Here is a 26,568-nt window from a genome sequence, read left to right on the forward strand (position 1 = left end):
CATTTACTGTTTTAGCTGTTTGGTGGTTGTTAAAATGGTTTTTGAGCGTTAAACTGAGATTCTGGCATTTCTGGTAAAATACATTTATATTTAAATATCAATCTAGGATTTAATGAATCGATATTGTGTTATTCAAGCTAAAATCAATTTTTTAAACCCACCCCCTAACTACAAGCACAAAACTCACAGAAGACAAAGTGACAATAATAACTTCATTTAAAAAAAAGAAAATTTTTTCATTTTTTACAAAAACATGAAGCTCACAGCCAACACGACAGGGATGATAATTAAACTCTAACAACGAACAAACAGTCAACTAAATATTAAATATATAACTTGGCAGCCGACGAGCAGCTGTATCTGAGATTTCTCAGGTGGCCGAGCTAAACCAGTGCAAACATTAACAACTTTTATTCCCTGATGAAAACAAGATGATAACAAAAACCAAAACTAGGATGAAATGTACTGATACTTTTGTCATTGTGTAATAAAAATGAGATGATAATGCTGTGGAAAGATGAGGTCCAATCAGAACCAACGAAGCTGTGGAGAGACAAAAAGAGGGCAAGCGTCTCTGTGCATCTTACTGGCTGTCAGCTACATCCAGCTTTATCTCCTGCAAAGATCAACACAGACAACAGCCATCATCATCATCTTTAGCTACATCAAGCTCTGGGATATACTGCATACATAATAATATACATGTAACACAGTGTTGCTGAAATCAGCAATGACTCACTCCACTCTTAAGTCTAGAATCTCCACAAGATCAGACAGCTGCTTCGCATCTAAATCCTGCAGGTTGTTGTACTTCAGGTCCAGCTCTCTGAGATGGGAGGGGTTGGACTTCAGAGCTGAAGCCAGAGAAGTACAGCTGATGTGCGACAAGCTGCAGCTCCTTAAACTTTAAAAACATGCAAGTTTATTTATCAGCGTTTCAAACACCTGAAGCTAACATGCAGTTTCAAACAGTGAAAAAGACCTCTCATTAATATGGCCGACAACATTCTACTGCCTCTAAAACACCCTTACGTCAGCACTCATGCAGACTAATTACATGTCAGGAGAAAAGCTAGTGCTAGAACACAGAGCCTACATACTTCATGCAGGACAATGTCATTATTTTCAGTCTGTCTACTTTAAGATAAAGCTGAAAGGCTATAAAAGTGTAAGGACATATTTATCTCTGAATATTTCAGTCAGTACAGTTTTTATGGATAAAAATCACAAATCATGAGACAATCTTACAACTGTTACTCTGAGAAGTGTCTACGATTGGATGAAAATCACTGAAAACAACAGATTTTACAGTGAAGACTCAGTGGGGTCAGTATAACAATCATATCTGCAACTGTCACATATTCATTTCAGCAACAACTCAAATGTGATGTCTGACCTCAGTTTCTCCAGCGTACAGCAGGGACGCTCCAGAAACCCACACAGATGTTTCACTCCTGCATCCTGCACATTGTTGTTATTCAGCTCCAGATGTTTCAGAGGGGAGGGGTTGGACGTCAGCGCTGATGCTAGATATGCACAGCTGATCTCTGACAAACCGCAGAGACTGAAACTGAAGGGATTCGAAAATCTGAAGTGAATTAAAAAGGACAAACTGTCTGCTCCCCCAACCAAACACTCTATATCTCATTAGTGTGGTCATCTGATTAATCTACTACCTTAGCTGATATTCAACCCACAGTCAACTTTCACTCACAATATTGTCAGACAGAAACATGACAGACTCTGACCTGAGTGTCTCCAGATTACAGTCTGGACTCTGCAGAAATCCACACAGCATCTTCACTCCTGAGTCCTGCAGGTTCATGTTATAGTTCAGGTCCAACTCTCTCAGATGGGAGGGGTTGGACTTCAGAGCTGAGACCAGATGATCACAGCTGGTTTCTGATAAACTGCATGAATCTAATCTGAAAAAAAGAAGAAGAAAAGAATAAAACACAACACAAGTTATTTTACTTCCATGAAGCAAAAGCGTACACAATGAATGTCTCTGTGAGTGCTGCGAGTTTCATTTATACACTTCTTCCAAAGTCATCCTGGGAAAAGATATGTGTGTGATGCTCTTACACTCACACATGAGTCTAACTGAGCTCTGGGTAACAGAGAGCAGAGGAGCCACAACAAGGCCCGAGAGGACAGAGACAGAGAGAGGGAAACATTCCTTCAGCTCACTGTAGAGAGTGCTGTATAACTTTAATTTTAAACAAAAAACTGGGATATACCTAAATGATCAACCTACAGATGATGCCGATAACAGAAAACATCTGTAAAAAAACAAACAAACAATAAACCAAAAATGGATTCTAGTAAAAAAAAACAACCTGCACAGATAAAAATGATCCAAAGTGTTTAATCCTCCTTCAGTGTAAAGATGGATAAAAGTCCTAAATCACACTGTGAAGCCAGAGTGATACAGACTGAAGACAGCTGCAGGAAAAACAGGGGAAATAGGAAGAAAATCCGCCTCTGATAATATGCTTGGATTTCAAAGTTTAAAAGCATTCATAAGGGGTTAAGGAAGGATTCTGATACTGATTCTGAATACAAATCCATCCATGACCCTCTACTCATGAATTTCAATCTCAGTGGCAGCAGGCTAACTGAGATTTCAGCCTTCCCATCGCTCATGAAAGGGATCCTAGGATACTGAAACACCGTTAGCTGGGTCAGCCTGTCTCTTCCAAGTGTTCCATCATTTTCTAGCAGAGAACCAGACGCTACAAGGTGACGCTCTAATGACAGAACTATAATATTTGAAAAGAACAGAGGAGTTAAACTCCCACAATCCCTTCATGATCAGGATGGAATCCGCACTGCACACACCTAATCTAAGGTTTTTAATGTGATGATATTTACACTCCCATCAAAGTCACTCGAATCACCAGAGTCCAAACATCAGAATACTATGATAAAAACCCAAATGAGGAAGGTCTCTACTAGAGCCGCAGCTGTGGAATATTTAAGTCATCTTGATTTCTATCAATTATTCCGTTGATTCATGGAGTGACTGGATAAGAAATGTGTTTCTCATTAATGAGCAAACATTCAAAGGCGAAAAAACAGGCCTTTCACGTTGGTTTCCATTCTGCAAAGTTTTTCTGTTGCTGAAAACAGACGTTATGATGGCGTAGATGTTAATTAACCCTAATAATAATAATTAGGTGTCCTACCTAACATCCCTCAGGTTAGTGAATCAGTCTTACTGGCCCATTTACATTTTTATTGGCTTGTTAAAAAGGATTTCCTTTTTTACTTTTAAACATTGATGCAATTTAATTGACACGATATTTTATATTAATAAAAAAATAACATTTTCATGCGGCCTGTCCTTGAACCTTGGGTCCTCTACCAGAGGCCTGGGAGCTTGAGGCTCCTGCAGTATCTTAGCTGTTCCTAGGACTGCGCTCTTCTGGACAGAGATCTCCGATGTTGTTCGCGGGATCTGCTGGAGCCACTCGCCTAGCTTGGGAGTCACCGCACCGAGTGCTCCGATTACCACTGGGACCACCGTTACCTTCACCCTCCACATGTTCTCCAGCTCTTCTCTGAGCCCTTGGTACTTTTTTCCAGCTTCTCGTGTTCCTTCTTCCTGATGTTGCTGTCATTCGGTATCACTACATCTATCACTACGGTCGTCTTCTTCTGTTTGTCTACCACCACTATGTCCGGTTGGTTAGCCACCACCATTTTGTCCGTCTGTATCTGGAAGTCTCAAAGGATCTTAGCTCGGTCACTTTTTATTCCCGTTGCTCATAAATATGTTTCTATTGCAGGTCTGTTTTTAATCACAAATGTTATTATATTATTATTATTATTATTATTATTATAAATAATTACCCAGCCTGCTCCAGCCCCTACAGTTAGTCCTACAATCGTACGTAAATATAGCTATTAAATCTTATTTAAATCTTATGTGTGTACTACGCTAGTGCTGTGCATTATAAGAACAGGGGAAGGCTAATGGTAGGGGACCAGGGGGTAACCCACCAACCACACACAACCCCACCTTCCACAATCACACCCCACAGAGGAGGCCTTAGCCCACCACAGCCCAGCGAGGAGGAAAAGCAACCCCAGAGGACCCACCCAGGGATACCCAGGTGAAAACCACTGGGAGTTACTATTAGGTCACAGGCAAAAGGTACAACTGCAGTGAGGTGGGGTCATAAAAGAGGAGGTGGAACCAAGCCCACCAAAAACACGGCTGGGCCCCGTACATGCTAACTGTACAGAAGCTGGCTTGCATGGGCAAAAGCAACTACAGTCAGTCCACCCCAACCTGAAGAAGGGCCAGCACCCCCCCCCCCCCCCCACGAAATGCCAGCTCGAGCAGCTCAAGCCTCAACAAAATCCACATGTTTCTCATACTTACCTCAGAGTCTGTAGTTTACAGTGAGGGTTTTCCAGATAAGCACACAGACCCTTGATATCGGATTCCTGCTGGTCATTTCCACTCAGTTGCAGCTCTACCAGATGGGAGGGGTTAGTCTTTAAACCAGAGGTCAAAGCAGCACAGCTCACCTCTGACAGCCTGCAGCCTTTAAGTCTGAATAAAAACATTAGAAACAAACAAATTTTAATCATATTCAAAAAGTAAACTGATTATAAATGTTTATTTAATAAATATCACAGCTCAAATCAGTAAACTGACCTCAGAATCCTAAGTTGACAGTTTGGACTCTTCAGTCCCGCGGACAGCTTTGCGCCTGAATCCTGCAGGTTGTTAAAGCTCATGTCCAGCTCTGTCAGGTGGGAGGGGTTGGACTTCAGAGCTGAGGCCACAACTTCACAGTGAGTCTCTGAGAGTCCACAAGAACTCAGTCTGTGAACAGAAAATAAAATGTGAGTTATAAAACAGATGTGAAGCATCCAAACAGAAAACAGAGTGATGTCATAATCTGATGAACATCTGTTTTGGAGGAACACTGTCTCGTTTCACTGCGTACTGTACCACTGCACATGGCTGAAATGAAAATAAAGACACTTGACTTGAAAAATAGTATATTGAGAACTCATCGAGAAGGAAACATCCGCATTAAAAGGACTTTATGATGCTGGAAGGTCTTTGAGACAAATAGGATTAAGGATTTAGTAAAACACGGCAGATATTGGATGATTGTGTGGGCTTCCATTTCTTCAAACTGTGTGGGCAATCTCTTCTGGACTGAAACTGAGTAGTCATGGGTTCATGCAATGAGACGATGACCCCAAGCATTCTTCAAGTCTGTACAAAGATTACCTGACCAAGAGAAAGCAATCTGGAGTATTGGAATTGATGTGATGGCCAAAGTACAGATTTGATTCCAAGTGAACAGATCTGGGATTTAGTGGATTCAAAGATAGGTTACACAAAAGTTTCATCCAAAGCAAGTCTCTGGGATCAGCTAGAAACAATCTGGAACTCAACGAGAAAAGAGACGGTAAAGATGTTTGATTTCTGCTGCACCACATTTAGTAAACGTTTAACTTCCGTTATTATAACATAACTAAGATTCTAAGAAATCTTAATTCTTGATTCAAAAACTCAAATGTTGCAGGAAAAGCACAAACAGAACGGAAAAGTAAGATCCTGGCTCTGACTGTGAAGTCATGCATTGTGTTGCATTGTGCAGGTTAGCTGGGCATGTTGTAAGGATGGTAAAAAGGAGATGCCTCCCATGCGTTCATCACACTGCAGTGCATGGTGCTCATTACCCACTCCTGGCTGAATTACATCATGATGCCATCATAGAACAGAATTATCACATCAGGTGTAAGACATAAATATCTAACTTCTGCTGTGCAATTTCAAATTCTCTCCAAGTGACACTTCTTCATGTTGGTGCAGAGCCCACAATATGGTGGGAGAGGGATTACAGTCTGCAAATATACTGGGTATGTTTCTACACTAATCAATGATGTTAATGAGCACATCTGCACTCACCGAGCCTTTCTGCAGTTCCTCACAGCTGGAATCAGTCTCAGTCGGCCCTCCTCTGATGTGTTGTACTTCTGCAGGTCCAACTCATCCAGAACCTCCTCTGACATCTGCAGCATGAAGGCCAGAGCTGAGCAGTGGATCTCAGAGAGTTTCTCTGATCTGTTCTTTGACTTCAGGAACTCTTGGATCTCCTGATGTACTGAGAGGTCGTTCATCTCCATCAGACAGTGGAAGATGTTGATGCTTCTGTCAGGAGAGATTTTACAACTGTTCATCTTCTTCAGGCTCTTGATGACTCTCTGGATGGTTTCTGGACTGTTCTCTGTCTGACCCAGCAGACCTCCTAAGAGTCTCTGGTTGGACTCCAGACAGAGGCCATAAAGGAAGCGAACAAACAGGTCCAGGTGGCCATTTTTACTCCTGAAGGATCTCAACATACTTTTTGACAGAAACTCATGAAGCGATGTGATGTCATTCCAGATATCAACAAAATCCCTCAGCACCTCTGACTTCCTGTTGGTGAAACAGTGGAACATGTAGACTGCAGCCAGAAACTCCTGAATGCTCAGATGAACAAAGCAGTAGACTGGTTTCTGGAAGAGCACACACTCTCTTTTGAAGATCTCTGTACAAACTCCTGAGTACACCGAGGCCTCTGTCACATCCAGACCACACTGCTCCAGGTCTTCTTGGTAGAACATGATGTTTCCTTTCTCCAGATGTTCAAACGCCAGTCTCCCCAGCTTCAGAAGAACTTCCCTGTCAGCCTCCGTCAGCTCCTGTGGACTCGTCTCATGTCCCTCATGGTACTTGTTCTTCTTCCTCTTTGTCTGAACCAGCATGAAGTGTGAGTACATGTCAGTCAGGGTCTTGGGCAGCTCTCCTCTCTGCTCTGTAGTCAACATGTGCTCCAGAACTGTAGCAGTGATCCAGCAGAAGACTGGGATTCTACACATGATGTGGAGGCTCCTGGATGTCTTCATGTGGGAGATGATTCTGCTGGACAGCTCTTCATCACTGAATCTCCTCCTGAAGTACTCCTCCTTCTGGGCGTCAGTGAAGCCTCGTACTTCTGTCAGCCTGTCAACACATGTAGGAGGGATCTGATTGGCTGCTGCAGGTCGGGAAGTTATCCAGACGAGAGCCGAGGGAAGCAGATTCCCCTGGATGAGGTTTGTCAGCAGCTGGCTGACTGATGACTTCTGTGTGACATCAGACAGCAGCTTCCTGTTGGTGAAATCCAATGAAAGTCTGCTTTCATCCAGGCCGTCAAAGATGAACAAAAGCTGAGAGACAGCCAGCTTCTCTGCTGTGACCTTCTGTAATGTTGGATGGAAAACATGGAGCAGCTCCAGAAGACTGTACTGCTCATCTCTGATCAGGTTCAGCTCCCTGAATGAAAGCAGAACCACCACACTGACATGTTGGTTCTCCAAGCCCTCTGCCCAGTCCAGAGTGAACTTCTGCACTGAGAAGGTTTTTCCAACACCAGCCACGCCGTTGGTCAGAACCACTCTGATGGGTCTCTGTTGGTCAGGTAAGGCTTTAAAGATGTCCTGGCACCTGATTGGAGCGTCATGGAGGGCGTCCATCTTGGAAGCTGTCTCCAGCTGCCTCACCTCATGTTGGGTATGAACCTCTTCACTCTGTCCCTCTGTGATGTAGAGCTCAGTGTAGATCCTGCTGAGGAGGGTTCTACTTCCTGTTTCATCACTTCCTTCACTCACACGTTCACATCTCCTCCTCAGACTGATCTTATGTTCATCTAAAACCTCCTGCAGACCAACATCTGCTGAAAGAAACAGAAAGAAAACTCTTCAATGTCTGAACAACAACAAGAAGTCCAGTTTTCAGAAACGAGTCCATCAGCAGACAGATGTTCAGTCTTACTTTGTACACAGCTGCTCTGACTGGCTGTCTGCAGTCCAGCTCTGCTTCTGGATCTTTCTCCACACTGGGGACAGGAGGAGTCTCCTGATGAAGCAGACTGGTCCCAGTATGAGGAGATGCACTGTCTGCAGAACCAGTGTCCACAGCTGGTAGAGACTGGATCCTTCAGGACGTCCTGACACAAAGCACAGCAGGACAGCTGCTCCTCCTCACAAACACCACTCCTCTTCCTCTTCCTCCCTCTGTGAACACATTTCTTTATCACTAAAATCATTGACTGTCAGTGACAAACATCCAGATTTGATGACACTGTGCAGAAGCTCTGATGGTCACAGAGAAAAGTCAAAGTGGAGAAACTTCTGTTTGAAAAAGTGTTTTTCTGTCCAGCTGTTTTATTAAATATAGAGTTAAAGGAGCTTGGAAAGAAAAGCGTCTGGACTTCTTTAAGTTGCTTGAAGACGTTTCACCTCTCATGCGAGAAGCTTCTTCAGTTCTAAGGTCAAATGGTGGAGAGTCCCAGATTTAAACCCAGTGGGAGTGTCCCCCCAAAGAGGGACAAAGGACCCCCTGATGATCCTCTAATCACCTGAGCCAAGGTGTGAAACCGGGTGTGGGTCCTAATCAGCCAGGGTTTCGGGTGAGCTCATTGTTTTTTTTTAGTTTTTTTTTTTTTTAAACCTGTCCCGTTTGGTTCTTTTGCCATCAGAATTATTGTCTAAAGGCGAAGAAAGATGCCCAACGGATTTACTTTACCAAATGGACCATCCCAGCCTTGCCGTAATGGTCCATTTGATTTACCTTTTATTGTTTATTTTATTATTTTTTTTTTTTTACTTGCTAGATACGGGACAGGGGAAAAGAAAAGGGAGAAAGAAAGAGGGGGGAAAAAACAAAACAAACAAAAAAAAAAAAACAGCGGAGAAGAGGGACGGGGATAAAGGGCAAAAAACAAAAACCAACAAAATAAGCAGACAAAAAATACATATATCGATCACCTGGATCACCTGTTGAGAAAGAAAAAAGAAAACAAGCAGAAGAAAACGAGAGTAATAGAATAAACAACATCACAATGATCTATGGGAATATAACACTACATACTTAATATTAAACATTATTGTGCAGCACGTAAGATCGACAGCGCACAGTGTGCTTTGAGGTAGGAGCCAAAAAGGGTGTAGTTTGTGTGTGTGATCACCTGTGTGTACACCTGTGAGCATGAGCGCGCTTGTATTTAAAAGGTTCCTTCATGTAATGATCTGCTAGAGGGTGTGGGGGGCCACAGTCCCATCCTCCAGGGCATGAAGCAGGTATGGAGGAGATCAAAACTCCAGACATCCAGAGGCCCCCAGAACACAAGAGACCAAGGAAGACCAACAGAGGGGCAGCCGCGCCACTGTCCCAGAAAGAGCTGAGGAGAGTCCCAGATGAGGGATCACTCAGCAGCCGCGGAGCAGAAGCCAGGGGGGGTTGCAGTGACGTGCCCGTGAGCTCCGCCGGCAGCCAGCTGTGCCTGAGTGACCGAGCCCCAGGCCGAGAGGCCGAGGGCACCCCACCCCCGAAGTGGCCCGAGCGAGCCCCAGGTTCCAGGCCCCGATAAGCAGCCACCAAGGAGTGAGCCGGTGTGTACCCGGACGCCCACCCCCGGACACAAAGAACCACCAACGCATCGATGTCTGAGGGCGTCTGCCACCGGCAGGGGAAGTGGTGGGGGGAGATAGGCCTCCAAACCTTGGAGGGCCTGAGATGTCCCCAGAGAGGTGGCGTCTGATACCCAACCTGACATATAGACACAGACATACAGGCACACTCAGATACAAACATCCATTCCCACCCTCATGCTCTCATAGGCAATTACTCCATACTCAACCAACGTGGAGACAGACATAAAGAGACGCTGTACACACAATCACACTCCCCAAGCGTACTCTAAGAACCGGGTCTAGGTACCCTTGCCCCTGGAGGGGGAAACTGCACCCAGACCCAGGTGGTGTTACCCTTTTCCCTGCAGTGGGGAGAAGCAGACTGCCCCGACTCCGCAGCAGCAGGGAGGCCCCACACCCCAGACCCCAGTCGGACGGCCAACTCCTCCTCCTAGCCCCCCCGCTCCAGCAGGCCGCAGAGACCGGGGGTGTGAGAAGACTCCAAACCTCCCTCTACCCGCTCATATGTAGTGTTGATGTATATGTGTTCTAAGGTGCAATTAAAACCCAGGAGGGCATGGAGCTACCTCCCAGAGAGCAGCAGGTAAGCGCATAGCCCCTCCTGATAGCCCTCAATGTCTACGTGTATTTAAAATTGAGAGGTGGGCAACGACGCCAGGGGTGAGGTGTACACCCTGATGGTAATTTGGAGTCCGTGTTGTGAGCCCACCCCCAAGATCCTATATGTATGTGTTATAAGAGTGTGAGTAATGTGAATTTCTAAGTTGTGAGATAAAATTGAGGCAGAGGCAGCCAGAAGGGGACAGAGGGGGGGGATGCCTCCTCTGCACCCTGGTGACACACCCCTACCCCAAGGCCCTGCATGTGTGGGTGATTGTGGTGGAGCGGGAAGAGGGAGGCAGCTGGAGATGGGGAGGGAAGAAAGGGAGGGGCAAGTGACCCCTCTCTGGGGCCAGCTCCCCCGCTGACCCCAGTAGGCACCCCCATGCTCTGCAACCCGCCAGGGAAAGGGGGCCCAGGCCCATCCGGACCAGGGCCCAGTGCAGCAGCGCCGCCCGGCCCCACAGAGCCCGGGACAGCCCACCCGACCCCACTACAGAGAAAACTGCACCCACCCCATCATCCACTCATCTTCCAGACTACACAAGACAATAGACGCCCAGGCTGAGATCTTCCTCCACCTCTCCTATATCTCCCCCTCCTGCAGAGAGAATTCCTGAGGAGAGGAAAGCTCCTGCAAGATGTGACAACCTCCCCCACCAGTTGAAGAGTCCCCCAGGTGGCTCGATGCACTGGCGGCGCCCTGCGCCAGGACTGGGCCCCCATATACCCACCCGCCCACAACCCCAGCAACACACCAACCAGGACCCGAGCCCCCGAGGCCCGGCCAGGGCCCCAGCCCAGAGACGGAGCGCCCCCAGAACCTCACGCCCGTCCCGGACCCACCCAGGGGCAGCCAGGCTACCAGGTCAGTAACCCACGTCCGTCAGCACAGACCCTCCCCTAGCCCCGCTGCACGCAGCCACGAGGAAACCGTCACCTAAAAGCCAACAGAGCCCTTAATTGGCCATGACCGCTACCCCGGGTTGAGCCCCCCAAGCAAGATGCTCCCGGGGAACCCCCCGACGCCCTAAGCCTGTCCCTACCCCCACACCAATCACAACAGTAAAGGTGGGACCAAACTATGACCCCCCACCCCCACTAGGTGATGGAGCTGATCAAAGGAGCCCAGAGCAATTGATCTGATGTGGTGGCAGAGGCTGTATCAAGACTAATGTAATCTAATAGATAATTTCTATACTGGTTAGAATTAAGATTATTTTTATTTTTCCAGTTCATGAGGACTGTTTTCTTGGCTATGCATAGGGCAGTGAAAACCATGTGGGCTATATTCTTTTCTGAAGTGACATTATCTAAGCTGCCCAACAAACACACTAAAGGGGAAGTTGGAATGTTACATTTCAGACACTTCGATAAGTCTTCACATATCTCGCGCCAAAACTTCTGAACTGGTGGACAGAACCAAAGAGCGTGGATATAATTGTCCGGTGAATTGGTTTGGCAGTGTGAGCAGTTGTTGGTAGACGTAAAGCCCATCTTGAACATCCGATGACCTGTATAGTGCACTCTATGTAGTATTTTGTATTGAATTAATTGAAGACTGGGATTTCTAATTAGATGAAAGGTTTTTAAGCAAATCTGAGACCAGAAGTTTTGGTCTAAGTTAACTGATAAATCCGCTTCCCATTTTGCAATAGGAAGTGATATTGATTCATCTATTTTAGAAAGCATTCTGTATATTTTGGATAGTAATTTGGGGGTTTTAAGAGTAAGAAATTGAACCACACTTGGTGGTGTTTGTAGTTCAACTTGACCCGGTTTAAATTTCTTTTTTACTATGGATTTAATTTGTTGATATTCTAAAAATCTTTTCTTGTTGATCCCATATTGTGTAACTAGTCTGTCAAATGAAATAAATTCTGTTCCTTCTAGTATATGTTCTAAATATTTGATTCCTTTACCACTCCAATCTGAAAAGTTTATCATATTATTGTTTTGTAATATGTCAGGGTTGTTCCAGATAGGTGTACGTTTGCATGAGATTAATGAAGACTCTGTCAACTTCAGAAACTCCCACCATGCTGTCAGAGAGGAGCTAATGTTGACGCTTTTGAAGCATTCATGTCGTTGAATGTTTGAGCTGATAAATGGTAGATCTGAAATCTCTAGATTATTGCGAAGTGCTTGTTCTACATCTAGCCAAGGTTCATCTAAGAGGGTATGTTTTAGCCATCCTGAGATAAATTGGAGCCTGTTGGCTAAGAAGTAGTGCTGAAAGTTAGGTAGTTCTAATCCTCCTTTATCCTTGGTCTTTTGTAGTGTTTTTAAGCTTATACGTGGGGGCTTATTTTTCCAAAGGAATTTGGACATATATGAATCTAGAGATCTGAACCAATCTTGTGGCGGTTTAGTTGGGATCATTGAGAATAAATAATTTATTTTTGGTAAGACCATCATTTTTATAGCGGCAACCCTTCCCATGAGTGATATGGGTAGACATTTCCACCTAGCCAGATCGCCTTCTACTTTCTTTAAAAGTGGGATATAGTTTAATTTAGTTAGATCTGCAAGCTTGGGGGAAACATTAATACTTAAATATTTTATATTTCCCGATTGCAGTGGAGTAGAAGAGGAATTATGGAAGGAGCAATTAATCGGAAGGACTGTAGATTTTGACCAGTTAATTGAGTAATCTGATATTCTTGCAAAAGAGTTTATCAATTCAATCACCCCAGAGATATTGGTTTGTGAATTTTGGAGAAAGAGTAGCACATCATCCGCATAAAGGCTGATTTTATGTTCCACGTTCTTGCATTTTATGCCCTTAATTACTGAATTCTGTCTAATTGCTGCTGCTAGTGGTTCAATAAAAATTGCAAACAGTGAAGGGGAGAGTGGGCATCCCTGCCTGGTGCCCCTCAGGAGACAGAAGCTGGAGGATGTCTGGTCATTTGTTCTGACACAAGCTGTTGGGGAATTATATAATATTTTTAACCAGCTGATGAAAGAAGATCCAAAACCAAATTTGTGTAAAGTTGCAAATAGAAATTTCCAGTTAACTCTGTCAAACGCTTTTTCTGCATCTCGGGTGAGCTCATTGTGAAACCTGGCCCCACCCTATCATGTGATTTCCTGAGGTCAGATGGCCCAGGATGTGAGTGGGCATTAAGGCGTCTGGGGAGGGAACTCAAAACTGGATTATAGATGGCAGACAGTTGGTGTCGTAAACCACCGCCTCTGTTCAAAGATGGTCGCTCACAGTGGACATAGATGGCCTCTTTCACTCCTCTTTCAAACCATCTGTCCTCTCTGTCCAAAATGTGAACATTGGCATCCTCGAAAGAGTGACCTTTATCCTTTAGATGCAGATGGTCTGCTGAGTTTTGTCCTGTGGAGGTGGCTCTTATATGTTGTGCCATGCGCTTGTGAAGTGGCTGTTTGGTCTCTCCAATGTAGAGGTCTGGGCATTCCTCGCTGCACTGTACAGCATACACCACGTTATTAAGTCTGTGTTTTGGAGTTTTGTCTTTCGGGTGAACCAGTTTTTGTCTGAGTGTGCCAGGTTTCACAATGAGCTCACCCAAAACCCTGGCTGATTGGGACCCACACCCGCTTTCACACCTTGGCTCATGTGATTAGAGGATCACCAGGGGGTCCTTTGTCCCTCTTTGGGGGGACACTCCCACTGGGTTTAAATCTGGGACTCTCGGCCATTTGACCTTAGAACTGAAGAAGCTTCTCGGATGAGAGGTGAAACGTCTTCAAGCAACTTAAAGAAGTCCAGACGCTTTTCTTTGCAAACTCCTTTGACTACGATGACCTGGATGACTGAGAACCTTCACAGACATAAATATAGAGTTATCTGCCCGTCTCAGGTAAACCAGGGCCATCACAGGTGACCCTGCACACCACCTGATTGACCTGGTCAGTGTCTCAGGTCAATCAGGTCTCACACCTCCAGACTCACTCCCTGCCCACCCACCAATATGAGCCATGGGCTGAGTGACCCTCATCACTCAGGCTCTATCCAGAACAAGTCCTTTTCCTCCTCCAAGCACTCTGGAATCCGTTCTCTAACGTGTGCCTTTCTGTTGTCTGGTTTCGTTCTCCCCTCACACACAGACAGTTTAAAGGTCGCACTCACGGATAAATTCTGTGATAAAAGTCGTGTAAATGATTCACTGAACAAGACTGACTCCATCATCTACAGCAGAAACTGCTTCTTACTTTGAGGGTTCAGGATCACTGCTGAAACATGGAGGTTCTTCATTTGACCAGTCACTCCTCATGGACAGATAGCATGTTACTGGAGACTGTGACCTCTGACCTCTGCAAACACACACGTTTTCATTTGTATCGCTCTGACAACAACATTTTGGGGCAACAGTCAAACGACCTCCTGCAGTAAAGTGAAATTAATAAAAGTCTGCACTGTTTGTCCACACGAGTATTTTCCTACTGTTCTGGGTGACGCTGCACAAGGAGGCCTCCTGATTTTCCCAGTTACAGCAAACACCACACACTCAGGCTTCACCTGTTACCTGAGGACCTTACCTGATTCTGGTTCCTGCAGCTGGTGAGTTAATACATACTGTTTGCCTGATGTGTGTCTGGTTTGGTGACATGTGTAAGTGTGCCTGACATTTCAAAGTAAAAGTATTTAGTAGTCAGTGTGAACACACAGCTACACTAACAGGATCTGTTACCCAGCGCACTCTTACTTTGGAGGTTCAGGGTCACTGCTGAAACAAGGAGGCTCTTCTTGGGACCACCTGCTCCTCTCTGCTCCCTCCTCCTCTTCCTCCATCACCGTCTTCACTTCACTCTGAGAGGAGAGAGTAAAGTGATCCTAGGCTATCAGCTCTGTACCCACGGGCAGGGGCGGACTGGGCATCTGTGGATTCTGGAGAATCACAGAACGGCCGGTACTCCAGGAAGGCTGGCGGGCCGGCCCACCACTCTCCACGCATGCTTTCAACACCTGTTTTTTCTCTCTTTCACACTTCAGTACTCTAGGGGGCAGCACTGCACCTCTAAGCTGGACGCCAGCTGCATTGGCTGTGGCTGCCAGGCAAGGAGAAGAAGAAGTGGAGTAGGAGGAAGAAGTGGAGTAGGAGGCAAAGACGGTGGAAAGAAACGATGCAAAACGCGGCTGCAAGTAAAAAAAGGAAAGAAAAGAGTGGGGCTGAGAAGGCAAGAGAAAAGAAACTGCGGGCATTAGATGCTGAAGCCTCTAAATGTCACAGACTAACCGACATATTTAGCAGCACAGCCAGGTACAGGTACCTCCTTACTCTGCCTGTGACACAGGGAGCATGTGAGAGAAGTTTCTCTGCTCTCAAACACATACAAAGTAGAATAAGAAGCACACAGTCACCTGGAAGCATTCATGCTTATGACTACAGAGAAAGACATCCTCATGTCCCTTGACAATGACTTGGTCATAGACAGAGTTGCAGAAAAAAGCCACCTGTTGAAGAAAATACTTAGATAGATATAATTTTATTTCAAACATGCAAATATAATTGAAATAACAACAGAAAAAAAACAAAGAAAAAACTTGAAAATCATCAAGTTTTCATGTATATATCCATGTCTACAGAATGCGCGTGCTCGAAAAGGAGTAGGATGAAGTTTACACTTTTCTTGTTCCTACCCCCCTGGATATGTTGAATCCATATCCAGGATTCAACATTATTTGATCATATATGGTTGACTATGTACAAGTCTAACACATGAGCATACACAAATAAAACCATTTTCAGCACGTAAACCAGAACAACAACAAACTACATTTTTACATAAACTAATCACCCTGTCTATAACACCCGCTTAATCTCTGAGCTTATTTTATATCTGTGACAAACACCTTAATGAACACTTACGGTTGGGTTACTCAGGCCTTGATCTATAAAAAAAAACTTATGCCCCTACATTGAGTAAGGTGAGCGTTCAAGTTAACCTGCATACTATAACCTCTTTACTTTGTGATTTATCATCACTCATACAGTACTATGTGTTGTGTGTTTCAGATAACTGTTTTGTATTGGTTCAGCCAGAGGGACTGCAGTATGTTGAGACCTCCATTTCTGTGTGAGTATTCAAGTTAATCTAGAATAATATACTTTTAATACAACATCTAGTCAACATCAGCACTGTTGCTATAATTCTGATGGTTTGATAGCATAAGCCACAATTAAAGTCTTGTAACACTCATGCTAAGCATTATTGTTGCCGAGTTTCTGCACGCCAGTTACTTTGGGCCGGGCCCAGGCAAAGTCCAGGTCTGTTTTTCAGTCCCAGTCCGTCCCTGCCCACGGGTGTTGACCCTGCCCCTTCCCTCCACGGCCCACGGAGACCATGGAATGATAATTATGTTGTAACAATGCGCGTAATTAAATTTCGCGCGCGTAGACCTCGACAGCCGCGCTCACGAAGAAGCCCTCGTGCACGCGCGTGTGTCTGCTTTGCTTTACACGCGCTGCTGCAGCGTCACGCTCTCTGCGCTCGGAGAGAAATCCCGCTCGTGTAAATAAAGTTACTTTTGGAGGCGGAGGCCAAAGGTCCTGATGTGATTGGTCACTTTGATGGACACTTCAGGTTCCTACGTTAAACCCAGTTACACTGTTTTCAACGGCATTTATTTTAAACGTGAAAAATAAAGTTCGCTGAATGAATTATTAACAGTGATTGTCTGCTGTGCGGTGACAGCTGTCACTGCGTTACTTAATGTTAATGATTCTAAAGAGTCGGAAGCCTCTGCACTGACCTGCACTGACCTGCGCGCGCAACTTAGTTGCGCATGTGAAATGATTATTTTCTTGCTCGCGCATTTGTCATGACATAAATATCAATCAAGTAGATACTCTTACAGGAGGTCAGTTTGGGGTCACCATCCAGCCTCTGCGTCGGATCCACGTCCTCCTGATGTGTCCGCAGTCTGAACTTACCGCCAACAGGTCACGTGATCCAGCTTCCTCTTCTTCCTCTTTGGAATGAGGTCGATTATCGAGATGTGGGAGTGCTACTGCTCCCCTCCGGTAAGCAGACTAAATGCTGACAGTAACGGAGACGCCAATCTAAACGTTTCCATCTTTGTCTCGACGAGGACGCAGATCCGGCTAAAGTTGTTTTATTGATGTTTGTGTCTTCTCTCATTAATCAAAGGTTCATCTGAGAGAAAAACTGATGTTTAGCTCTGTGAGATGAATGTAAAGCAGAAGCTTAGGGGCCATTTAAAGCCAAACATCCACAAACGGCTCTGAAACAAGTCCTAACAGCCGACATACATAAGACTGCGTCTGGGCTGAGTTTTACTTTGAAAGGCTCAGGCCGGAAGCATCGTTCTTGTAGCTTGACGCTAACAGGTAGAAGATGTCGGCGTGTGTCGGGGTGCTGAGGCGCCGTCTCGGGGCTCGCTGCCCGGCTGGTATCGCGTCGCCGCTGCAGCCGCTGAGATGCCCGGGGGGCGGGCGGTGGGAGTCCAGCACGCGGACAGGTACGGCCCTGCTGCTAAAGCTAGCCGGCTAATATTAGCCGAACAGTCCGGTTATCCGGTGACAGGACCGATCGGCTCATCGGTAACAAACAGCTGCTCACATGATCAAACCTTGCAGGCGTGCACACAGGTAAACGAGCCTGCATGTTCTGAAGCGTGTTACACTAAAATGACTTCTGAACTTTGACCTGCTGTTGGTCAAAGTCTGCTCAGGTGTGTGAAGCTGTCGCAGAGCAGCTCCACTTCCGGTGATTCCCTCAAACAGACCTCCCAGTCAGCGGGCTGGAAAAGCGGGAACGTTGGAATAATAAACACAGAACGTTTTAAACGGTGATTCAAATATTTGCTAGTTAAGGTGTGCAGTCATTTACAATAACCCGTAATTATGCTTTTAATACACTAACCAGCCACTTTATTAGGTACACTTTAGCTACTCATTAAGGCCAATATCTATTCAGCCAATCGCAACGCAGCATTTCGGTGCATCATGATGAAGAGCAGATCTCCACACAGACATCCCTGATCTCACATCCAGCAAGCAGCAGCTCTGGCAGGAAGTGACCTGCTGAGGTCAGAGGAGTGTCACTCCTGTGAGTACGAACAGGAAACTGAGGCTGCAGCTCACACAGACTCACAAACAGACAGCAGAAGATGTAGAAAGGTTTCCTGCTGTGCTCGGCTCAGAGTTTAAAGCCTGGATCCGTCCTGCCTGTGTCAGTGCTCAGCCTGCTGCTGCTGCTGCTGCTGCTGTGATGCTGTGGGGGAGTCTGTCAGCACCACCTGAGCGTCAGTGCTGCTGCTGCTGACCTCATCCATCCTCTATGACCTCAGCACACCTTCAGCAGGATAACAAAGCTCCGTGTGTCAGAGCTCAGATGGTCTCAGGCTGGTTTCCTGAACATGACGATGAGTTCACTGCACTCAGACGGACTCCACAGTCACAGATCTCAGTCCAGCAGGGCAGCTTTGGGATGTGGAGGATAATGATGTCATGGTGATGTCATGATGATCTCATGTTAACGTGGACTAAAATCTAAGGAAGGTTTTCCTTAGAAAACCTTCCTTAGATTCTCATGTCACAGACATGAGGAATTAAAGCAGCTCTGAACATGAACCAGAGAAGATGTGCAGGACGCAGAGGAGTCTACTCCTCCTGCTTTATATTTCTGCTGCTGGGTCTGAAAACCCAGCTGCTGTCAGGCTGATCTGTGCTTTCACTTCACACTCAGAGTGAGTCCGGCCCGCAGGTGTGCCGCCTCCGGCCCACAGATATTTAACAAAGCTCAAACACAGAGTTTCAGCTGTTCTCATCTGAAGCAGGAACACTGTCTTCCTGTCAGGAACACCAAAGCTGACTCTCCTTCTCTTTGGGATTCCCGTCTGAATTTCAGGTGAAACCCTTCGGCCACTAGAGGGCGTCAGAGTCCTGGACCTGACCAGGTGAGTGTGAGCGCTGCAGTTACACTCTGAGTTGTTGGCAGTGTGGCGGACCAGCACTAACGTGGATGTTCATGTTTGCAGAGTTCTGGCCGGGCCCTTCGCCTCCATGATCCTCGGAGACCTCGGAGCCCAGGTGATCAAAGTGGAGAGACCAGGTGAGCGTTGGGCCTCATTCCTGCCCCGCTGTGAGCAAAGCATTGTGGGACAGTGTTTGTGCATTTTATCGAACAGGTGCAGGTGACGACACCAGAGCCTGGGGTCCTCCGTTTGTGGCGTCAGAGAGCGCCTACTTCCTCAGTGTCAACCGGAACAAGAAGGTCGGTGTGTGAGCGCCGAGTCGGCACAAACACATTCATTAGAAACAGTTTAAGCATCAGCAGGACTCTGACAGGGTTCAGCTGTAAACAGATCAAACATGTCAAACGTCAGCCTCCATCGCTCACCTCACGCTGATGCTTCATCCGTGTTTGGGATAATTTGGGATGAACTGTGATTTCAGAGCATCGCCGTGGACCTGAAACATCCCAGAGGAGCACAGATCGTCCAGCAGGTACGACACAGTGACCAGGTTTGTGTTTCTGCCTCAGCCTGTTCCACTCTCTCGTTGTGTGTCAGCTCGCAGGAGTGTGTGACGTGCTGCTGGAAAACTACGTGCCGGGGAAACTCCGTCAGATGGGTTTGGGGTACGAGCAGCTGAGCGGACTCAACCCTCGGCTCATCTACTGCTCCATAACAGGTAACAGTTTTTAACAGGCTTACATGTGTTTCAGGCCCCACCCCCGTGTTTCCAGGTGTGTCTGAGGCACCTATAAAGGGGGGAAGTCGCAGATGGAGTGGCCAGAGTGGAAAAATGGAGCTGATAGGCTCCACCCACTCAAGTCACATGATTGAAGGACTGTGGAACGTCCAGTATTGATGGATTTAGGAGCTGTGGAAACACACCTCCACCTCCTGCAGTTCTCCCTCTGAGCCACTAGATGGGGTCAGACTCCACAGTATGAACAGACTTCCTGCCGGAGCGCTCTGCTTCCTGTCTGCAGGCTGTGATGTTACAGCACAGGAGAGGTGGAGGTGTGCTCTGCAGAGAAGTGAAGCAAGACAGAGCAGAGGTGGTGAAGGTGGAGGAGTTTAAATACCTGCAGTCAACCAGCCACAGAGAGCAGGCAGGGTGGAGCGGGTGGAGACGAGTGTGACAGAAGGACAGCTCAGAGTCAGAGAGGTGGAGGTGGTCTGAGCACGTGCAGAGGGGGGAGGGTGGAGGATGGAGATGGAGCTGCTCAGAGGAAGTTCATGGATGTCTCCAAACAGAAATCTGTGTGTCATTCTTCCACAGGGTGAATCTTCCTCTCCACACGAGCTGAGGTTTACTCCACTCCTCGGGTGGAGTAAAGAACTGTGATCCTGCAGGGTGGAGCGAGGAGTTGGGCAGAGTGCTGTTAAAACCCATCCGTCAGGAGAGCTGATGGGAAATATGTTGAGAATAAACGAGCGACATAAACGATGAAAGAGTTTCATTCTCTCTGCTCCGCCTCCTTTCTTCTTCTCCTGCCTTTATTCTGTTTTCTTTCCATTTCCTGTTTGTGTCCTTTGCCCTCATTCCTCTCTCTGTGTCGCTCTCACTGCTCCAGCCCCTCCCGTTCTTTATTGAGGAGAAATGAACTACATTACCCAGGAGGCCTCATTAAGCTGCAGCAGCTGGATGCAGTGGGCAGATTTACGGCCTGGTTGCATCCTGAGCTGTCGGAGTGACGTCCTGGACGTTTGTCCCGCAGAGCAAAGAGCAGCAGCAGGTTTAAGTTCTGGTGTCACTTCCACAGGAAGAACCGGTCCACAGAGTGTGGATCTTCCACGTGGTTCATCAGCTTGTTAACATTTAAACAGGCTGTTCATAAAACATGGACATAAAACCTGCATGTTGTTTAATGTCCAGCAGGGGGCGACTCGTAAAACGAAGCCTGACTGTACAGAAGTTTATGGGGAAGTGTTTACTGCTCACCTGATCTGAGGTCAGCAGACACTCCTGATGAGTTCACGGTCTGAGTCGCTGGATTCAGGTCTGATCGAATGAAAAATGAAGCTCGTTTGGGAAAATTGATCCCGCCAGAGACGACAAGGACAGTTAGATGTTTAGATGTGTACGTACGACGTGCACGAAGCCTCACACTGACATCGTTCTCCTGCAGATGTTCGCTCAGTGAGCCTCAGAGGTCACGGCTGTTTCTCAGGCTGTCTGTGGGCTGTTTATCATTTTCAAAGCCTTTGTGGGATTTTTCTTTGTTTCCCGATATAAAGCGAGCTTTGAGCTCAGACTGTTTAGGAAATCCGTCTTGTTGTTTAGTCACAGCTGCAGACTCAACATCAGCTGGAATGTGGTTTTCCTGGAAGAGGAGACGCCGAGAGGCCGATGGTTTGATTCCCTGCTGTGTTTTCACTCAGGTCAGAGAGAAACCAGACCACTGGCACCGAGGCAGTAACGTGTGTGTGTGTGTGTGTGTGTCTGTGTGTGTGTGCGCGCTCAGGCTACGGACAGACCGGTCCTCACGCTCAGAGTCCGGGGTACGACTCCATCGCCTCGGCAGTGTCAGGGATGATGCACATCACCGGGCCCGAGGTCAGACTCAGACCGCACACGCTCAGTAACGTCCTGATCCTGCTGAGCATGAACATGTTTCCATGTCTTTACAAATGAAACACCTGTGATGTTAACGTCAGACTCTGACCTGATGTCTGGCTTCACTTTACAGAACTTTGAGGCGCGGCTGTAGAAACATCAGCACGCAGGAAGTGCAGAAAGTGAACTTCAAATTAAAATGTTAAACATTTTCTTGGCTTGTCATCGTAGCTGAGAATGGAAACACTGTGAAACACTCTTTAGGATGCAGATATTTCAGACAGCGTCATGAACGATGTGTCCACGAATCCCTGACGTGGATGTTACTGTCCGGTCTGAACAGGAAACCCAGTTTGTTCTGGCTTTCAAAATAAAAGCCAGGCACATGTTACTTATGGTCATGAACAGATGAAGAATGTTGAAGCAGTTTAGAGTTTATCTTTGATTTACTAGTTACTGAATGAAACTTTGTCCTCACAGTTAGGTTTTGACTCAGCCCTCATTTCTCTGTGTTTTCCTTCCAAGCAGCCAGACCTTCTTGTATTGTTTAAGTGGCTCCAGCTTCCTGAAGCTCTTTCAGAGTTCTTCTGTAAACATTGGCTGCTTTATCTCTCACCTTCAGTCCAGTCCTTGTACCCGAGCATTTTCCTCGAGGGACGAGCCACAGAACAGACACCAGGTTTAAATGTGACCTTTAGGCTCTTTATTCCCACACACATCACTTGATCCTGTTTCTTTAGCAGAGTGAGGCCTACAGACCTGCAGCAGATGAGTCTGAGTGTCTGGTCCTAAAGAAAGAGGCACAGATAGAAACAAACATGCTCACACCAAATGTTCAGCTTCAGGCTTGTTATTGTGCAAACTCAGCTTTCCTTATTTACTGTGTTTGTACTTTCATACATATAATAATGAGACTGTGCACAGATTTCCTTAGTATATGAAATGAGGGGTGGCTCAAGACTTTTGCACAGGATTAATCTGGAATGAGTCCTTGTAAATCTCAGCACTGACAGGAAGTACTGACTCTCAGACAGCGACGATGGCTCTCAGTCCCTGTCATCTCCGATATCGTTGTATTTTTACTGAGTTGTATATAGCACTTGTATTCTATTTTTATCTTATTGCATATTTTATTCTATTTTATTCTACTGTATATAGTATTTTATTTTATTCTATTCTGTACAGTTGTGTACTGTATTTATTCTTATTTTATTTTATTCTAATTTTTGCTTCATAACTTTTGCACTGTCCACTTCCTGCTGTGACAAAACAAATTTCCCACGTGTGGGACTAATAAAGGTTATCTTATCTTATCTTAATCCTCTGTTTCTGCTGGCAGGGCGGCGACCCGGTGCGTCCAGGAGTCGCCATGACGGACTTGGCGACTGGGCTGTATGCGCACGGAGCTGTCATGGCCGCCCTGCTGCAACGGCAGAAGACGGGCAGAGGAGTTCACATCGACTGCAACCTGCTGTCATCACAGGTAAAACCACCTGACGATGAGCCAGTCAGCTCTCAGTATTCTCCACAGGTGCTGAAATGAATGCAGTGTAAGGGCTCTCCGTGTTAGAGACGCCAGCAGACCAGCGGATACTCCAGGTGCTGACACAGATTACTAATAAGAGTAAGTGCTGCGACGCTCACCTGGCAGCTGAAACCCGCTCAGGTGACACTTCAGGAAGCTCAGTCAGAGCCTCAGGACACATCAGCTGAGCAGACGCGCTGCTCTTACCTGCAGCAGGTACAGCGCTGTGTTCAGGGTCAGCTGGTAAATGAAAGCGCTGAGGCTGATTGATCGATGGAGTGTTTGTGACGGTCCAGATAAGCAGACGTGTCACTGCGGCGGTGTGTGGAGCAGGAAGGTGGAGGCATTTAAACAAGCCTGTGATTTATCCTGAGAAGTCCGAGCAGTTTAAACAGACGCGTCAGTGTTTCTCTGACTGTTTAAATAAAGCGAGCGATTCTTAATCCTGCTACCACCCGGACTCGGAGACGGATGGGATCCCGCGTCCTGCTTGGACCCGGCACTGTTCGAGCCTCCCGGGGTGCGTTTGATTTGCAGTGTCAGGACGCGCTGCTTGTCTGACAGTGTTGCTTTTAAAGGCATGTTTTATGTTTTCTGCATTCTCATTTTTCACCTCTCTGGCTGGGAAAGGCGCTGCGATACGACCGAGTTCAGCTCGTTTCAGGACTTTATGATCCTCCAGAGAGAAACTCAGTCTGCAGTTTAGAAAGTTTCGAAACACAACACGAAGAAACTGCTGCTTCGGCCTGAAAACGCTGGGCAGCGCAGCTCAGCGGGGTCGTCTTTCAGAGTGATGGAGAACAATAGATGGACAGATGATGGGATGACATATGGATAAAAGTTAAAGTGTGTCTCGCTGAGTTTTGGTCCAGCATGCGGGACCAGAGCAGCGTCCGTGCTCCTCAGCACCGACCTGCCAAGAAGATTTATAAACGTCACCAACAAACACCAACCAGCAGCCAACTGGGCTCATACCGGAGGCATCGCCCAAGTCTGAGCTCAGCGAGACTGAAGCCGACCTCCACGCTGCACTGTACTCCAGCCAATCATCAGTCATGATGGGACTCAGCTTTTCTTTCTTGTTCCTCAAAGGTTGTTTTGCTGATGTGGACTGAAGTAGTTGTTAAATAGATCCTGAACTCCAACCTTTAAATTTAACCTATGAACAGAAATGTTACCTGAAGTCTGGATTCACGATGAAGGATGAGAGTGACATAGATTGATGTGTCGATAAAATATGACTGCATACACCAATCTGTAGCACGCCTCCTGTGATTGGTTAACAAGGCTGTGAGGTTCTGATCCTTGCGGTCGAGTCTTGGGGCTGCTACAAATAAAATACCCACAATCCCCCTCTTAAATCCCACTGCATTCCTGTCTGAAGTGCTGCGACCACAGGCACGCCGGCCGCAGCGCGAACAATGAGCGCGCACAGCGCTCTGATCCGAGTCCGTGTGGAGCGTTTGAGCGTCGGGGGAATAAAATCGCTGCGAGCTGCCTGCAGGTCCCACAAAGCTTCAGGCACCAGAGAGTCAAACAGTCTGAAGCTCAGCTTGAAGCAGTCGTGGTGTGTCAGAGGAAATCAGTGTCATGCAGAAGAATAGTTTGATAAGAAGATAAGAACCTGTCAGCACAGACACCCTGACCCGGGGCAGGGGGGAAAACTGTCCATGAGCGTCTCTGCAGCGACTCGCTGCAGTTTGAGTCAGGTGATCGTGATGTGGTTGAAGTGCAGATTCTTTCATTCAAGTTGATGAAGGAAAATATTGAAGTAACCCTTCAGGTGTCTGTGAGCAGCACGCACACCTTTCCTCACAGCATCATGTGACTCGCTGAGGTGTCGGTGAAGACGTTGGAGAAGCTTTAACCTCATTGTTACCTGCTGCTGAAATAAAGGTGACGGGTCCACAGAGACTCTGACACTGCTGTGGAACGTCACAGTGTGACGAGGGCCTGGTGGATAATGAGTTACGTTTTTATTTTGATGATTATGAAACAGTGGAATAAACGGAGAGAAAATAATTGTTTTGTCTTGTGTTATAAATTTATGACCCTGACTAACTGTGATGTTTCCAGACTCAGTTACTGTGTTACACTCTGCAGCGCTGCTTCATCATCATGTTTGTAAGTGTGATCCACGATGTGAGCTGCTGATATTTGCAGCAGCTGCAGGGTGAGTTTCAGGCGGCAGCTCTTCAGACGCGTCACAGTGAGAGGTTCGGCGTACACACTGAGGAGAGATCAGCTGTTAGCGTCCGTGTGACCGAGCTCAGGTATAACTGCGGCCTCTCTCTCTCTCAGGTTTCCTGTCTCAGCCATATTGCTGCTAACTACCTGAATGCGGGGAAGGAGGCGAGGCGCTGGGGGACGGCCCACGAGAGCATCGTACCTTACCAGGTAACACCTTCAACTGGCCACTATCTAACAATAACTTCATTGATATCACACCTACAACACAGAGAAAAGAAAAGACAGAAAAAACCTGAGAAAATATAACATCCAATCAACATTGTTAAATAATAAAAGAATAAAACAGTGATGTCAGGAAAACAGAAGAAAACTGAAAAGTGATGCACGAATATTAAATAATGAGGTGATAAAAGGACGGCTTATAGAAATGTTCTCAGCTGTGACGACGACAGCAAAGGTCATTCCTTTCTAATTAAATAGAGTTTCATTGTTACACTTACAGGTGGCTGCACTACAATCAGGTTTTTATAGGAAACAAAGGAATAATTGTGCTGTAAGTAAATGTAAGGGTGGTGTCATTTCCTGGTGTTTCTCTCTCTTACATGGTAAGCATGTTGTAGTTCTCAGGGCACGGGCCGTGTTATGGTTTAACCTTTAACCTTTAGGAAAGGAGACACAGACTCTACTGTAGGGACGTTTAAGAGCACCACTTACATGTAGCTACAGTAGAGTCTGTGTTTTACTTCTTTGTTTTCTATATTAAAAGCATCACAAACCAGAGTTTACCACAGACGTGTCCGCTCTTCTGTCAGTGCGATGTTATGGTTTAACAGCGTTTAGCCTCTAAAACGCACCTCAGCCGGACGATCGAAGCGCGTCATTGGTCGGCGAGCTGTGAGCCAGCTGACTGTGTGGCTCTTCTTCTCTGGTGTCTCTTTGAGCGTCTCTGCCGGCTGTAATTCTGGTGTGTTTGACAGTTTTCCTCCAGGCTTGAGGAGACTGTGAGCTTGTTTATTATTAACAGACTTTATTGCATCTGCGGGAGGAACACACGTCTCTGACGCCAGAAACTCCTTCAGACTAAGATGGGCTGAATTACACTTTCAGGGTCGAGCGGCTCTAAAAACACTCCTGTCTCAGCGCGGCAGGAGACACGCTCTGACCTCTCTCTCTCTGGCCACACCCTCCAGCTTTGTTGGTGCAGATTTACAGATCTGAGAGTTTTCTCAGAGCTTCTAACAATCAAATATACGA

The 26,568-nt window shown here is 46.5% G+C and overlaps 1 protein-coding gene and 1 pseudogene across 4 annotated transcripts in view; one reads left to right on the forward strand and one right to left on the reverse strand.

The window, feature by feature from the left end:
- The window catches only part of LOC134635033 (uncharacterized), a 36,884-nt pseudogene extending 19,862 nt beyond the window's left edge, over positions 1-17,022 (reverse strand).
- A 346-nt stretch (positions 17,023-17,368) lies between these two features.
- sugct (succinyl-CoA:glutarate-CoA transferase) overlaps positions 17,369-26,568 on the forward strand; it is an 84,617-nt gene continuing 75,417 nt past the window's right edge. For all 4 annotated transcript variants that reach the window (XR_010094802.1, XR_010094803.1, XM_063483106.1 and 1 more), the window contains exons 1-9: positions 17,369-17,548; positions 18,940-18,988; positions 19,070-19,143; positions 19,220-19,305; positions 19,488-19,538; positions 19,604-19,724; positions 21,508-21,599; positions 22,939-23,082; positions 25,426-25,521. Coding sequence is in view for 2 of the 4 variants with exons in the window: in XM_063483106.1 (XP_063339176.1) it covers positions 17,425-17,548; positions 18,940-18,988; positions 19,070-19,143; positions 19,220-19,305; positions 19,488-19,538; positions 19,604-19,724; positions 21,508-21,599; positions 22,939-23,082; positions 25,426-25,521 (837 nt within the window). In the remaining 2 variants the exon portion in view is untranslated. The remainder of the gene's footprint in view (positions 17,549-18,939; positions 18,989-19,069; positions 19,144-19,219; positions 19,306-19,487; positions 19,539-19,603; positions 19,725-21,507; positions 21,600-22,938; positions 23,083-25,425; positions 25,522-26,568) is intronic.

Source organism: Pelmatolapia mariae, linkage group LG9 (genome assembly GCF_036321145.2).
Source record: "Pelmatolapia mariae isolate MD_Pm_ZW linkage group LG9, Pm_UMD_F_2, whole genome shotgun sequence".
NCBI classification, from domain to species: Eukaryota; Metazoa; Chordata; class Actinopteri; order Cichliformes; family Cichlidae; genus Pelmatolapia; species Pelmatolapia mariae.